Source organism: Engraulis encrasicolus, chromosome 23 (genome assembly GCF_034702125.1).
Source record: "Engraulis encrasicolus isolate BLACKSEA-1 chromosome 23, IST_EnEncr_1.0, whole genome shotgun sequence".
Classification (NCBI taxonomy): Eukaryota; Metazoa; Chordata; class Actinopteri; order Clupeiformes; family Engraulidae; genus Engraulis; species Engraulis encrasicolus.
The window spans coordinates 777501-793901 of record NC_085879.1 but is presented as its reverse complement, the minus strand read 5'-3'; the positions used below and the strand labels follow the sequence as shown (position 1 = coordinate 793901).

At 46.0% G+C, this 16401-nt stretch overlaps 1 protein-coding gene across 1 annotated transcript in view; it reads left to right on the top strand.

The window, feature by feature from the left end:
* The window catches only part of LOC134440451 (protocadherin Fat 1-like), a 49439-nt gene that overhangs the window by 28354 nt on the left and 4684 nt on the right, over positions 1–16401 (top strand). Inside the window, exons 14-26 of the mRNA XM_063190533.1 lie at positions 399–788; positions 1414–1649; positions 2738–2875; positions 3822–3965; positions 5251–5448; positions 7284–8109; positions 8598–8729; positions 9671–9828; positions 10540–10828; positions 11532–11747; positions 12153–12306; positions 12892–13002; positions 13554–14221. Of these exons, the coding sequence (XP_063046603.1) occupies positions 399–788; positions 1414–1649; positions 2738–2875; positions 3822–3965; positions 5251–5448; positions 7284–8109; positions 8598–8729; positions 9671–9828; positions 10540–10828; positions 11532–11747; positions 12153–12306; positions 12892–13002; positions 13554–14221 (3660 nt within the window). The remainder of the gene's footprint in view (positions 1–398; positions 789–1413; positions 1650–2737; positions 2876–3821; positions 3966–5250; positions 5449–7283; positions 8110–8597; positions 8730–9670; positions 9829–10539; positions 10829–11531; positions 11748–12152; positions 12307–12891; positions 13003–13553; positions 14222–16401) is intronic.

Below are 16401 nucleotides of genomic sequence, written 5' to 3'. Positions count from 1 at the left end.
CATTTTAGTGTTTTGTCATTGTTGAGAATGTGATGAGTTCAACATTGCTCTAGCTTTCTTTAAAACACTCACTCACCCACGGCAAATCCCACATTTTCTGTTGCTGAGCCGTAGTACGTATGTCTCCTTCTTGTATCTTATCTTTTCTTCTTCCCTCTTCCCTTTCCTCATTTTCCATCTTTTCCGTCTTTTTCCCTTTCCTTCTTTCTTGTTTGTGTATCTTTTGAGAAAGGGATGGCTTCATTATTGCATTGAAGTATTTGTTTCATGACCACAGCTAAGCTGCTCCTGTTCAGGAGATGCGTCCCTCCATTTTATCCTGCATCTTGAAAGCCTCCTTCTCATTTCTGCATCACTTTCTTTTTCCTTTCTCTACTTCTTTTATTTATCTCTCAAAGGAATTAACAGCAAAGTGCTGTACACACTCGAGGACTCCGGCGGAGGCCAGTTCTCCATCCAGGAACATTCTGGAATCCTCACTCTGGAGAAACCCCTGGACGCCAGTGTCCAGGCTGCGTACACGCTCAAGGTCCGCGCCGCTGACCAGGGCTCCCCTCGCCCGCTCTCCTCCCTCAACACCGTCACCGCCACGGTGCGCACTGCGGCTGACAATCCGCCAGAGTTCCAGCTCCGGGATTACGTGGTCACCGTGGCGGAGGACGTGTCTCCAGGGACCCAGATCCTCCGCATCTTCGCTAGTCGAGGCTCTCGTGATGCGCGTGATGAGATCAGCTACTCCATCACCGGTGGCAACGAGCAGGGTGCCTTCAGCATCAACTCCCACACGGGTGCGTACTATATGGCAAGCCATCCTTCTTCTGCTGTCGTCAACGTCAGCTCATCACTCCACTGCTGTGGCATGGTATTGCATCACTCCACCTTGATGCTGTGACACACAACAGATAACTGTTTCCCCAAGACAGTCTGGGGACACTGGCTGTGCATTGCATAGCACACTGATGTGCTGGTTTGCATCTGGATCGGTTGCCTCGCCTTCTGTTTCTTCTGTTTTGCACTTTCTTTGAGGGGGATGATGGCTTTCTTTGGAAACCTTTGTGTACCTCAAAATGATAAATGCCTTCGATTCACTATTCAGTGACCTATCTGTAATTTTCATCTATGACTTATTCACACGATTATGACCACTAGTCCAATTCCTTCCAATTTTGAGCACATCAAAGTGCTGCAGTCTAAAGGCAGTCTATTTATTACCACTTTTGCAATCACTTACCTATCTCTATCTTGTGATGGAGTGCTTTGAATATCAACTGACTTATTAACTGAGATAAATGTTATAAAAAGACAAAGTAGTAGCATTTAATACTATCAATATTCATTATTTTTTAGATTTGTGAGATTATTCGCCATGGCAAATCTGTAATCAAATCTCTCGGTCTATCTCCCTTTCCATAGGTGACATTTTTGTGATTAAGCAGCTAGACTACGAGGCTTCCCATGAGCACTTCCTGACCGTAGAGGCCACGACAGCGGCAGCGGGGGGCAAGGAGCCATCGCCGCGGCTGAGCAACATGGCCTCTGTCAGGGTCAACGTGACGGACGTCAACGACAACAGGCCGGTCTTCAGCCAGGGAGGGGTGTACTCCGCCGTGGTGCGGGAGGACGCCGTGCCGGGGACCACTGTGGCCACCGTGAGTCATCCTCTACGATTGCTGCATGGGCCAACCAGGCCCAGGCCCAGGGGCCCAAGAGCCAAGGGGGCCCTGAATCCCAAACTTCTGCGCTACAGAAAGCCCACTTCGTTGTTGGTCTATATTTATGTCCTCAGATTGCATGAAAGTTGCACTTTAAACTACTGCATTTTAATTTTTTCTTAGGGGACAAACCCCTGAACCCCCGCACAACATCTTTGCTAACCCCACTACACTTTGGAACGTTGTGACTCCATGGATGGTGGTCTTTCTTGTTGTCGGGCCCAGGGGCCCATGAAGTCATAATCTGTCCCTGATCCTCCGCACTGCTCAGCAGCAGCGCCCACCTGTAAACATGAGCCACCTGTTCCTGTAAACAAACACTTGACCTTTTTCTTGCTGTCATTTCTTCAATGACAGTGAATGAAGTTCTGTGGGAGTTGTGTTTAATGTATTTAGCGACAGTGTGGTGTAGCCATTGCCCTCTGTACTGTCATTTCTTCAAGAATAGTGATGGATGTTTCGAAAGACTTGTGCTTAGTGGGTTCAGATAGTATGGTGAAAGCATTGGGGTACGTTTTTTATTACTTTTATTAAAAGCTTTAAAAAATGATGTATATCTAAAGGATATGTTTTTCTATGAGAGTAGGGAAGAGTAATTTTACATTATGTAAAAAAATATGATTTTTTTAAGTGATATAATCATTTTTGGGGTAGGGTATTAATTTACCTTTACCACAATAATTTTGCTTGATAGTCATTGGAAAGCTAGACGTAGAACAAATACATATTTCATTTGATGAGGGAAATACACATTCCTCTCAGTTTTTCTACTGGATCTACAAATGTCTGTCTATATAAATATACTATGCACTATATAGCCTACTCTACATCTGTATATCTGTCTCTTAAACATATTCAGTACTTTTCTTTTATTTACGTATGTAGGCCACTAGGCCTATATCAAATCAGACAAAGGTTGATCTACTGTATCTGTTCCCCGCAGGTAGCCGGGTATCATTTGACACATTGGTAAATGGCTTTGGCATTGAACCCTGTGTTGTACGGCGTGTCTGTTGCCTCCTCAGATGATGGCCAGCGACGCTGATGGGCCCGCCAATAACCGTGTCCACTTTACCATCGTCAGCGGCAACCGGGGGAGTCCGTTCATCATCGATGCCATCAGCGGGGAGCTACGCGTGGCCCGAGCGCTTGACAGAGAGCAGGTGAGGCCAACCGCCCACCCGCCCGCCTTGCCGTCACGTCTGACAGCTCTCTCAGTTCTTTTTTTTCTTCTTCTTCTTCTCTTCTCTCCTCTCCTCTCGCTCTTTCTTTCGCTCTCATCCTCCTTCTCTCTCTCTCACTCTCCCTCTCTCAACCTCTTTCTCTCTCCCCGCTCTCTTTCTGTATTTCTGCTCTCACTTTCAGTCTCTCTCTCTCGCTCTCTCACCCCCCTATCTTTTTATCTATTTATCTCTTCTCTTTCTTGCTCTCTCATCATCTTGCTCTCACCCTCTCTCTCTCTCTCTCGCACAGTCTTCTCTCTCTCTCTTGCTCTCTCTCATCATCTCTCTCGCTCTCTCATCCTTTCTCTCTCTCTCGCTCTCTCCTCCTCTCTCTCTCTCTCTCTCTCTCTCTCTCTCTCTCTCTCTCTCTCTCTCTCTCTCTCTCTCTCTCTCTCTCTCCCTCTCACACACCCTCTCTCCGCTTTCACTTTCTTCTCCTTCACCACCTTGGATGAAGATAAATATAGAGACAGGCTGAGAGGGAAGAGAAAACTTCACAAATCTTTGATGGCACAGCTAGTGCTACGCTTCATTTCCCACAAAATGCCACAGAGGTGATATAAGGCGGATGCCTTTTTTCCTCTTTTTTGTCGCTCTCTGTATCCTTCTTCCCCTCCCGTCTTTGCTGCCTCCTCACTCTCCTTTCATGTCCTTTCCTAACTTTCTGTTTCCCTTCACTCTTTTCCTCCTCTCTACTTTTCCTCTTTTTCCTTTTAACTGCTTCTGCCTGTTTCACGATGCCTCAATGTTTTCTCCTAGACTTCTTTTTTTCCCCCTTGTTCTGTTCTTTTCTTCTCCTTACTTTCTGATTTTCCTTTGTTTGGTAAACAGTCTCTCCCCCCTCCCTCCTCTCTCTCGTTCTGTTTTCTTCCATTTTGTAAATGAGGTATCTGAGTACGTGCTGACAGTGCTAGCCTCTGACAGCGGCAGTCCGTCCAAATCCAGTAGCGCGACGGTCACCATAGACGTGTCGGACTTCAACGATAATCCCCCTGTCTTCACCCGGACCAACTACAGCCTTGTCATCCAGGTAAGACCAGGGAAAGGGAGGGAGGGAGGGGGAGAGAGACAGAGACAGAGAGAGACAGAGACAGAGAGACAGGGGGGGAGAGGGGAGAGAGAGAGAGAGAGAGAGAGAGAGAGAGAGAGAGAGAGAGAGAGAGAGAGAGAGAGAGAGAGAGAGAGAGAGAGAGAGAGAGAGAGAGAGAGAGAGAGAGAGAGAGAGAGAGAGATCTGTCAGGGTCCAGACTTCAAATGGCAGCTGACAGGCCCAGGAGACCTGTCCAAATACCCACTGGCTGGAGTCTGTCCTATTCCTTTCAAAGAAATAAAAAAGTAAATCCAAGACTACAGGCTAAGTCGCTCTCTCACTCCTGTGATCGGATCTGAGAGGCAGTCACCTGCTGCCTTACACTTTCATTTAGCTGTCACCTTAAGTGAGGGGAGAGATGAAGTGAGGAAAGGTAAGAACTGTTAGCTCTCTACCACCTTGGATTTGAAAAGCTTGAATGCCAAGGTTGTTGGCACCCTGCTTTGCCAGCTAAGTAACAACGTGGCCATTTTCTCCTCTCCTTGGTACGAATTCACACAAACAGAAAGACACATGCGCGCGCATGCACGCACACGCACACACACACACACACACACACACACACACACACACACACACACACACACACACACACACACACACACACACACACACACACACACGTAAAAACACACACTGAGCGCAATGTCCAGGGTTGTAGAATTTAAATTGTGTTTTTGTTTACCTTGGTGCACATACTGTTCAATTTTAAGTTTACGGATTAGTGTCAGTTCAGTTCCCAATTTTTCACAACTGAACTGCTGTCTGGCTTCAAAAAGCAGATCCATTTTGAATTGTTCCCTGTATGTCTCTTTCTCTCTGCTTCTCTCTCTCTCTCTCTCTCTCTCTCTCTCTCTCTCTCTCTCTCTCTCTCTCTCTCTCTCTCTCTCTCTCTCTCTCTCTCTCTCTCTCTCTCTCTCTCTCTCTCTCCCGTTCTCTCTTTAACCATTGCCTCAGTCCCTTAGCCCAGTGTTTCCCAACCAGGGGTACCTGTACCACTAGGGGTACGCGAGCACACTGCAGGGGGTACTTGGAAAAATGTTATTATTATAACAAATGTATGGAGCAGTCACATCAGGACAGAGAAAGCAATATAGAAGATGAATTAGGGGGTACGCAAGACAAAAAAGCTTGGGAAACACTGCCTTAACCCCATATCTGTTTCTATTCTTTGAAATGAAAAACATAGCCAAAGTTCAGCTCCTCTATGTACCCTTCTTTACAGGAGAGTGTTCCCTTGGGCACCAGTATTCTGCAGCTCCAGGCCACAGATAGGGATGCCCCCCACAACGGTGCGCCCTTCACCTTCTCCATCCTACGGGGGGACGAGAGGGGAGCGTTCCGGATGGATCCGCAAGGAACGCTCTCCACGCGCACCCAGCTCAGCCACAGAGTCCAGGAGAACTACCTGTTACGTGTAAAGGTAAGTGCCAGTCGTGTTTGGATTTGTGATTGACCAAAGGTCAACGTTAAGGATGCTGTATGCAGAGTGATGGTATTTAAACATGAGCAATCACAATGTAGATCTCCCCCCCCCCCTTTGTGTGTTTATAAATGTATGTATGGATCCGAGTGTGTTTGGTGTCCCCTGCAGACGACAGGAACACACTACAGTTGAACAAACATACATACATACAGACAGACAGACGGACGGACAGTTACAGACAGATTCATTACAGTACCTCCCACAACCACCTCTGGATGCGAAAAGCTAATGAAAAATAAACTGTTTGATAATCACTGATTTTTAATGGTGAATAAATATCCCATTTCCATCCAGATTGTGTTTGAGGAGGTAATGGGAGATTATCCCTCTCTGTCTGTACCTCAAACGGCTGAATCACGCTCAACCTGTACACACACACTCGCACACGCACACGCACACGCACACACACACACACACACACACACACACACACACACACACACACACACACACACACACACACACACACACACACACACACACTTACTACGTTGGGTGGGATGTGGAAACCTGTTTTTCATTGCCTTCGGTGTCGCCAACCTACTCATTCAGCTAGAACAACCCACCCCTTGCCCTCAATGTTGCCACTTTAAGTCAGTTGCTGAAGGTCGCATTTACCCCTGTGTCTTAGGTTACTGCTTCATAGTAACTTGTGCCTCACTTAAATGTCACTGGGAAGTAAAATGCTCTTGTTCAGTTCGCCTTCGCATTGCAAACAAACAGTGCTTGCCAAGGGCTTGTTAAATGACACATAAATGTGGGAGACTTCTTGTCTAGGCCAGAGATGTTTCACGTAAAAACATAAAAAGACTTGTTCATTTCCCTCTGGCCGCATCCCTTTAGGGTCAGTATAATCAAGTTACTGTTAAGCATGTTGGGTGTTTTTGTCCCTAAGCGTTTGGAAAAAAACACAGGTAGTCAGTGAAAACCCAATATGAGCACAACTTGTGAAAAGCGAGTGCAATAACAGAGAGCCAAAGCTCCCTCTGCTGTTCAAAATATGTCATTATATTCATGCTATACCCTTCTTAGCACAGCTGGTGTCATAAAATGGCCTTCTTTTTCGAAAAACCTCCTCATTTCATCTTTTTATATTATGGCCTATGACAATTTTGGACAGGTTTAATTTCAAATTTTGGTGTGCTTTAGTTTGGCTGTTCTTGCAGTAACCAGTGCTGAGGATTTAAAGACATGTCTTTTTTATCAGCCCGATGGATTTTGCAAAAACATGATTGTAGTCATTGCCATTATTATACACGCTATTATTGTTTTTATAACAACATGAGTTGCCCTGTGTTTTTTTATTTGTTGAGCATCCCTTTAAATCATGGAGGGTGAAACTAAAATTGACAGTGGTCCAAAATCTAAATCTGTGACGAAGTTGTGGACTTTGCTCGATATTTACCAAATAAAAAATGGGCTCAAATTTCACAAGCACTGATCATGGTGGTTGAAACGTTCCTGCGAAATATTCTATTGTGTGTGAGGGTGAGGTATGACACTGTCCCGGGCCCACTCGCATGCCTGTGAGACAGCAAATTTTGTGTTCAAGTCATGTAACTATATATGAATGGAGTATGTGGGCCAAATAATAGACATCTGAAATGATTTTGCGGACCATATAAAATGACCCATCGGGCCAGATTTGGTCCTTGGGCCTGAGCTTGACACCCCTGCTTCATGAGAAAGGCCCTCCATACACTAAATCAGTCTTATGATTATTCTCATTATGTTACATACCGTCCCATTATTGCTGTGTTTGCACTCTGCAGGTGTCCGACAGTGGCAAGCCGCCCCTCTCTTCTTTCACAGTAGTGAGTGTGCGAGTCGTGGAGCGTAGCAAACATGCACCAGTGGTCCACCCTCTGGAGGTCATCGTGTCCATCCCCAGGGACGAGTACACCGGAGGCCTCCTGGGAACCATTCATGCCACCGACGCAGACCCCTACGACACCCTCTCCTACAGCCTGCCCCCCTCAGCTCGGCCCCTATTCACCATCTCGCCCACGGATGGCCTTCTCAATGCCCCTAAAGGCCTAGACGCAGGCTTCTACCCCCTCAACGTCTCTGTTAGTGATGGCCGCTTCACGTCGTCTGGTGCTGTCAATGTGCATGTGCGGAGAGTCACCCGCAAGATGCTGGAGCAGGCTATCGTGGTGCGTCTGTCGCCTGCTACGCCAGAGGAGTTTCTCACCACCCACGTGCGGAACGTCCAGAGAGCTGTACGCAGTGCGGCAGGGGCCCGGCGTGGCGATGTCCACCTCATCAGCCTACAACCCATTGGTCCTTACGCAGGCCCTAACCAGAGCCTAGACCTACTGCTGTCAGTGGAGCGCTCGACTGCTGGTGCTCGACCCGACCACCAGGGGTCACTGTTGGACAAGATAAATGCCTCCCTGATCGGCTTGAAGCAGGCAGGCGGACTGAGACAGGCATATGTCCTCAGAGGGCCCTGTGCGGCCATTAGGGACCACTGTCCACCAGCGTTCTGCAAAGAGGTGGCCTTGCTGGAGCAGAACTCAATGGTGACGCACAGCAGCGCGAGGATGAGCTTTGTGTCCCCGCTCCACCGCATGACGGCCATATGCTTGTGCAAAGGTAACGGCATCAATGCCAGCTGGAGTTGTTTTTTTTAAACTGTACCTCTGCCAAGGAGGTTACGTTTTCTTTGCCAGGGTTTGTTTATTTATTTATATTTTTGCTTGGTGGTTGTGTAAAAGAACCCATCACGTTAAACTGATGCGACTTACAGTGATCAAAGGGAATTGGTTGCTGTTTCTGGAGTAATGTAGGATTAGGTGCTTGTTCGAGGGCACTTCAGCCATGGATTCCTAATGCATGTTTGTATGCACAATGGCTCAAACTGATTAAAATGTTGGCGCTGTCATGAGCTGGCTTACCAAGGTTTGTGCTGTACGAGTGCTCTTGTTTATCACATTGACAGTCCCTTCAAACTAACTAAGCAGACTAAATAAATGTAGCTGACTCTTGGTCTCCTTGTGTTTACGTATATCTACAGAATTGAACTTTTCAGGCTCAGGATTATTTACTACTATCATCTCTGTTTATGTCGTTCTGTTTTGTAGATGGAAAATGTCCAAAAGTAAGCAAAGCATGTGAAAACAACCCTTGTCCAGATGGATTGCGGTGTGTTCCTGGCGAGAAAGGGGACACACATACCTGCCTGTGTGAGAGCGGTAAAAAGGGAAATTGCTCAGGTATAATCAAAGAAAAAGACTCCTTACCCTTCCATCATGTAAAACTAGCATAGGAATCGAAGTGCATAGTCCCACTCCCAGCAGTCTGCCACAGGCCAGTACATCACCAGACATAATAACATATATTTGAAGGTGACATGATTTACAGTTTCATTATGTTCCTATTACACACTTATATATTTTTTTCGCTCAACTCATCTGAGTGAAGTCATTGAAGTCACCACAGCCCTTCGCATGACTCTCATGTTTAAGCCCAGTACTACTTTCATGAGCTGCAGCGTTTGAAGTCGCTGGTTTTGAAGTCGGGCGAGCGTGTGCCGTGATTGGGTGCCTGATTACTGCTAATTTAAAAAGTCTTCGCCCGTGAAAGCCCACATGCGAGGGAAATAGGGTTCATGTCCCTGGCTGGGTCTTCTTCTTCATTGGATAGATCATTCTAAGCAGATAAATTGAAGTGTCATGAGAGCAACAGAGAATATCTAGTTCTAACGGATGCTAAGATGCCTTTTGACTGTCCGTTTCACTTAAGCAACACTATAATTACACTAAAATGTCCTCTTAGCTTAATGAAATGTAAAGAAACGCTAACTGAAGGGCCATGGGGTTTTTACATATTTACTGTACATAAGGGACATACTGGACATAATTTAGTCAGGATAATATGATATTCTCTCAGCCTTGCTCTTGTTATTTCAACATTCTCTCTCAATGAGACCATGGTCTCATTATAGAATAAATGTCCTCACTGTGAAGTGAGTCCAACTGAATCATAGCTACCCAGCAGAGCATGAGCCGTATTGGTCAGTGAACCAAAAAGAACTAAAGTTCATAGCTTTTTAGCCAATGCCTCGTTCTCTCTCTCTCTCTCTCTCTTTGCATGGACAGCAGTGCTAATCTGTGTCATCAGGTTTTTTAAATTATTATTTCATTATTTATTTCAGGGACAACAGCATTGACACTTCTAGAGAACAGTTTTATAAAATACCGTCTGCCAGAGAACTTGAGCAAAGAGGAGCTGAAGCTCTCTCTCAGGCTGAGGACGCTTTCCACCCATGGAACAGTGATGTTCACCAATGGCCAGGATTACAGCATCCTTGAAGTAAGTGTGTGATGTGCTTAAACTGGACACAGCAGATTTTTGATGGAGGGGATTACTAATTAATAATTAAGCAATACTTTTGAATTCATTAACATGACATTGTTCAGAGACGACTTGAAATGTTACACAATATGCCGTTAAGACGTAGACTTGTACATTATGCAATTCTCCAATGAACTCTGTGTGTGTGGTGCTGCCCAATCAATGTCAGGGGTAGTTTTACATGTAGTGTCTTTTTCGTAGAAAGTAGTCCGACCTTCTGGGAAAATCATACAGTTTTCCACTGAAATCTGTTTGGTGTGGTGTTGTCTACCCACTGTCAGTCAATGTTTTATTCTAGGTTTTATATAAAAAAAATAGAACATCACATGGTGTAGAAAGAAGCAGATTATATATTTTCATAATTTTTTGCAGCCAGATTTTGTTTATTTCTCCGCTTTATAGCAGTACAGGATAGTGACAAAGTCTGTGAAATTTGGTGTGTTCTTCGTTGTGCAGCCGTGTGAAACTACATTCCAGATGGAACAAACAAGGAGGTGGTGTGTAAATCTATGTTTGTGCATCCTAAACATGAGTTTGTTGTTCTCTCTCTCTCTCTCTCTCTCTCTCTCTCTCTCTCTCTCTCTCTCTCTCTCTCTCTCTCTCTCTTTCTCTCTCTCTCTCTCTCTCTCTCTCTCTCTCTCTCTCTCTCTCTCTCTGCATATTGTGTAGATTGTGGACGGCAGGCTGCAGTACCGCTTCGACTGTGGCTCTGGCCAAGTGGCCGTTGTGTCTGTCCACAGCGTCCAGGTAAATGACGGCCAGTGGCATGCGGTCTGGCTGTCGGCTCAGGGAAACCGCGCCAAGCTAGTGCTGGACCACATCCACAGCGCATCCGGCGTCGCTCCTCCGGCTGCTGCTGCTGGTGCTGATGGTGGTGACGGCTGCTCCATGCATCTCCAAGACGCTGCCATCTTCCTGGGTGGCCATGCCCAGCTCCTCAGCCTGGCGCCCAGGCGGAGTGTAGTGCCAGCCGCTGGGGCTGCTGCCAACTCAGGTGAGTTGAAAACAATGTCTTTTACAAGGACGACAAAGATTTTGTTTGTCGCATGCAAGGAAACTGACAAAGGGGTTAGTTGTCCCAGACTCAGGGAGAGAAGGGGCCCAGAATCGGGTCCCTATTGAATTGTATACATTGAGTGGGGGGCCTTTCAGATTACTTTGGCCTGGGCCCAGCCAAAGCTGTCAGCGGGACTGATCACATGCATAGATACTACAGAAGATATAACATGCAGTGACATTAGAGTTGTCTGCCAATGCTCATAACAAGCTACACACAACATTGCAGGCATCTAGCATTGGCTAGGGGACCAGGTTACCATCTCTGCTTGCTGTTTGTTTGTCATTGTAAGTAGTACAACGAAATTTAGCGCAGTACTTGTTCCGCAGGCAATAAATTATTCAGATAAGAAAGATTGTGTCCCTGAAGGCATTTGTAAAGTACACAAAATCTCACATAGCCACACATATCCCATCCACGCACACACACGCATCCAAGTGCCTCTAAACCTCTTGCCAACCTTAGGCACACATTCATTCACATGCATAGATGTAACACTATACTTTGAATTAAGTGAAGCAATGGCTGTGAGTTGGGTAGTCTAATTGTTTTGTTTTTCATGTATTTAATCATTGATCTGTATCTGCTTGCGTGATGGCCGCAGGTGGCTTCCGCGGATGCTTGGACGGCGTCTTGGTGAATGGCCGTCGGCTGTCTCTGTCCACGTCACCCCCTTCTGGTGACACGGTGGCAGTGGAGAACATGGTGGGCATCCTGCCTGGCTGTGGCATCTTCTCAGATGCTGAGGAAGAGGAGGGGGAGGACTGCTCCAGGAACCCCTGCCTGAACGGAGGGAGCTGCACACTGAAGCGTGGTGGAGGTACTGTAGCCACAATCCATTCAGGGAGCCCTAATTGAATTGAAATTAAACACCTGCACACAGATGGCTTCAGTGTGTGTCTTTTTAATAGTGTGTGAATTAAATCTCTCTTTTTGTATTTCGTACACAAGCCTCACCCAACCCACACACACAGACACAGACAGACAGACAAACAGACACACTCACACACACAAACACAGACACACACACACACACACACACACACACACACACACACACACACACACACACACACACACACACACACACACACACACACACACACACACACACACACACACACACACACACACACACACATACAAAACATTGTTTTCTGAACTGTGTTCAGCTTCAAAATTCCCAATCAATGACTTTTTCATAGTGTCTGATTTTCTCCCACAGGATATTTCTGCCAGTGCGGCCCCATGTTTATGGGTGTACGCTGTGAAACCAGACACAATCCCTGTGCCTCCAACCCCTGTTTGTACGGAGGGACCTGCATTGACAACCACAACGACTTCCTCTGCCGCTGTCGGGGACAGTACTCAGGGCAAAGGTACAGTACTGTATTGCAGAGTGATGGAGAACGGCATTGTTAACCCCTGTGACGTAACCTACATAGCTGTGACCTTTCACCTCTATTTTTTTGTAATCCATCACAAGAAAGTGTTTATCATTTCCCTCGCAAACAAAAAAGGGGAAACGGGAGGGAAAGGAAAGGGGAAAGGAAATAGGAGGGAAAATGGGAAGATAAAAGACAATGGCAAAGCTGAATGTCAGGCGTTTGACCTCTAGTACCACAATAAGAGTGATTGCATAGTTGCTGTCTCCGCATGAATAGCACAAATAGCATAAATAGCACAAATAACATTTTAGTGTAAAGCCTGTGGTTAAACCCAGACTGAACAGACTGTGTGTGTGTGTGTGTGTGTGTGTGTGTGTGTGTGTGTGTGTGTGTGTGTGTGTGTGTGTGTGTGTGTGTGTGTGTGTGTGTGTGTGTGTGTGTGTGTGTGTGTGTGTGTGTGTGTCTGTGTGTGCGCGCATCTGTGTCTGTGTGTTTGTATGTGTGCACATGTGTGTGGGTGTGCGTTTGCATATGTGTGTTTCACATTTTTGTGCATACGTGGTTATTAACCCTCAGGTGTCAAATTGGTCCTTACTGCGTGAGCAGCCCTTGCCATAATGGTGGCCACTGCATTGAGAGTCTCGACGGGGCCGTTTGCGAATGCCACCCAGGGTTCAGAGGTGACAGGTACGGTGTTGAAAATACTCAGCACGAATGACAGTTTTGTGACTTTGGTTTTGAGTTTCACACTCCTCGTCTGTTATGGTGATGAAATTTTTAATGAGGTGACCACAAAGAAATACTACAAATGAATGCAATTTGTATAGGTAATAAATGCATTATGTAAATTGATGCAAATGTATGCATTCATTCTGAATGCAATTAGTATGTAACTTATTGCCGTTAGACTGCATGAGAAAATAGTTCATTCACTTCGTTGTGTTGATTTGTGCCTTGGCAATGAAAACTTTTTATATCATTGATGTATGCACGGATAGCAGAATGTGATGCATTAACATGAGAGATGTATTTGAGCGCTTACCTGAGTGGAATGTATAATACATGCAAACAGTTCAAGCTCACTAGATAAAAGTCTGTTTTCTTGGGACTTCATAGGAAGATGGGGAGGAATCTTAAATCCCTGGAGGGGTGTAGCATAAACAGGGACAGCTTCTCCTTCTAGCTCAAAGGCACTTTTAGGGAGTGAGTGACGTCCTTCCATTGGTCTTGCCCCTCAGGTGCCAGAGTGACGTGGACGAGTGTGAGAGGGCACCGTGTGTGAACAGCGGGCGGTGTGTTAACACACATGGCTCTTTCCACTGCCTGTGCGACGGGGGCTTCGCGGGCGTGCTATGTGAGATCCCAGGACAGGCACACCACAAGCTGGACACGTCCTCCTGGAGCCTTGGCGTGGAGGAAATCCTGGGTATGGTCCTGGTGCTGGTCTCCATGTTCCTCTTCTTGTTACTCTTCGTGGGCTGCTGGAAAGCAGGTTGCATGCATCAAGGGATGAAGGGTAGGAGGAGGGGGGAAGATGATCAGGATGAAGATGGGCACCACCACCACCACAGAGAGGCTCGAGCATTCCTGCAGAGGTCATACCCAGACCCCCACAAGCCCAACAGGGTCACCTTCGCATCCTCAACCCCGCAGGTGCCCAGCAGGCCCGTGGCCTACATGGCCAGCATGTCCAGGGGATCTCGTGGCATCCCGGACGGGCACACGCGCTCCGTCGCCAATGCCAGCCCAGAGTACTTTGAGCCAACCTTCAAGCAAAGCCCATCGACAATTGGACAGCGTAAAGCAGTGTGCAGCGTCGCCCCACATCTCCCAACCCACCACTCGCCCATGTCTGTGTCTGATTGTGATCCCTTCCACAAGCCAAACTGGAATTACGAGGATGATGGTGAGTTCATGAGAGATAACAGTACATTATTTGCAAAGTCACATCATCTTGCACATCCAAATAAGTCAGGTGCAGGATCAAAAACAAGTTGAAGTTTAAAGGGCAATTCCGGCCAGTTTGGATTAATATCCCATCTTGGGTGGACCGAGGGAAAGGGATGAAAGGCAAAACCGCGAGAAATTTTCATGCCTGCTGCGCAAAGTTGTTCAATTGCGCTGTTTTCGGTTAAAACCTGGCCCTTCGGGCACGTATTTGACCTGTTTTAAAGCTCCTAGCGTGCATTAAAACCCTTTTGAACGCTTTGGCCGTGGTGTGTGGGTCCATACAAGTCGATCTAGTGGTTCACATTTCCATTAGGTAGCATAGGTACGATACAACAGGAGTTTTCAAAAGTGGCGCACCTACCTCTTTCAGCTTCCGCCTTCCAACTACGTCCGCAAAATGGTTCGCCAAAGTGATACTTCATAGTAATCCATTTTATTTTTGTCCACCAAAGACGAGCCACAAGAAACATATTCACATGTTTTCATGTCTTGAGTTGTTATTGTCTCGCAGATTCACTTCTCTGTCACTGAACGCAGTTTAGTGACGTCACGGTGTCACATGACTCCTGGAAGGAACGCCATTCGCTCATCCAGTTATTATACATAAGCGAGAAAGAGAGGCGCTGTCATAATATACTGTTTGATATTTTGAGATGGATCCTCCGTTGGGGTAGTTCAATTGAAGAGTTTGGTGGCCATGGTTATCTTTTTCGAACCAGAATATTTGTTACAGATAAAGAATTATTCCTTCCAGGAGTCATGTGACACCGTGACGTCACTAAACTGCGTTCAGTGACAGAGAAGTGAATCTGCGCGACAATAACAACTCAGGACATGAAAACATGTGAATATGTTTCTTGTGGCTCGTCTTTGGTGGACAAAAATAAAATGGATTACTATGAAGTATCACTTTGGCGAACCATTTTGCGGACGTAGTTGGAAGGCGGAAGCTGAAAGAGGTAGGTGCGCCACTTTTGAAAACTCCTGTTGTATCGTACCTATGCTACCTAATGGAAATGTGAACCACTAGATCGACTTGTATGGACCCACACACCACGGCCAAAGCGTTCAAAAGGGTTTTAATGCACACTAGGAGCTTTAAAACAGGTCAAATACGTGCCCGAAGGGTCAGGTTTTAACCGAAAACAGCGCAATTGAACAACTTTGCGCAGCAGGCATGAAAATTTCTCGCGGTTTTGCCTTTCATCCCTTTCCCTCGGTCCACCCAAGATGGGATATTAATCCAAACTGGCCGGAATTCTCCTTTAACCCTAATAAACCACATCCCCTATCCGCACGGCAAACAGCTCCCACCGTCCTTTTTTAAAGTAACGCTTGAGAACATTCTTAGTCTTTGAAAGGATTGCAAAGATTTGGAATTTATTACTCAGATAGCACCGTGTTCACAGGAATGGGCAATAATCTACAATGACTATTTTAGTTGATTTAGCTATTTTCCGGCCTGTCAGTATGGTGCTGCTTCCTGCTCACACAGGAAACCAAATTGCTTATAGGTGAACAACCCTCATTCATACCATTTGTTTTGCCTTTTACTGTCAGAACATTTTAGATTCTTATGCGTGACCTGAATGAACTTTCTTACTTTTCTTTGGGAACAAACTTTTTGGCTCCCGAATGCTCTGATTTTCAGTGTGTGAAGTGAACACATTGTCACAGTCAATTGGTGCAAGATAAGGTGTGGGACCCAGCACTCCTCTCTGTCACCCTGAAAATGCTACTTGAGATTTGACTTCAGAATGTGTTTACACAGTACTTCTAAGCAGAGTGTGAACTAGCCCTCTTCAAATGGGGGATACTACGTTTTATGTTTAAGATTTTTAATCTCTGAGGTTACCATACGACTCAGTATACACTGCAATTATAATTCAGAAGCTTCTAATAGTAAAGAGTTCCAAGTTCATGCAAAGTAACATGTGCATCTCTCTCTGGAAACAGTGTGAGAAATGGGGGACACTACCTTTATGTTTAAGTTTTTCATCTCTGACACAGTATATCCTCCAATTATATCAGGAAAGCTTTTAACAAGTATAGCCTCTAAGAAGTAAAGCTTCTAACAGTAAAGAGTGCCAAGTTCATACAAAGTAACATGTGTATCCTTTTCTGAAAACATCTTAT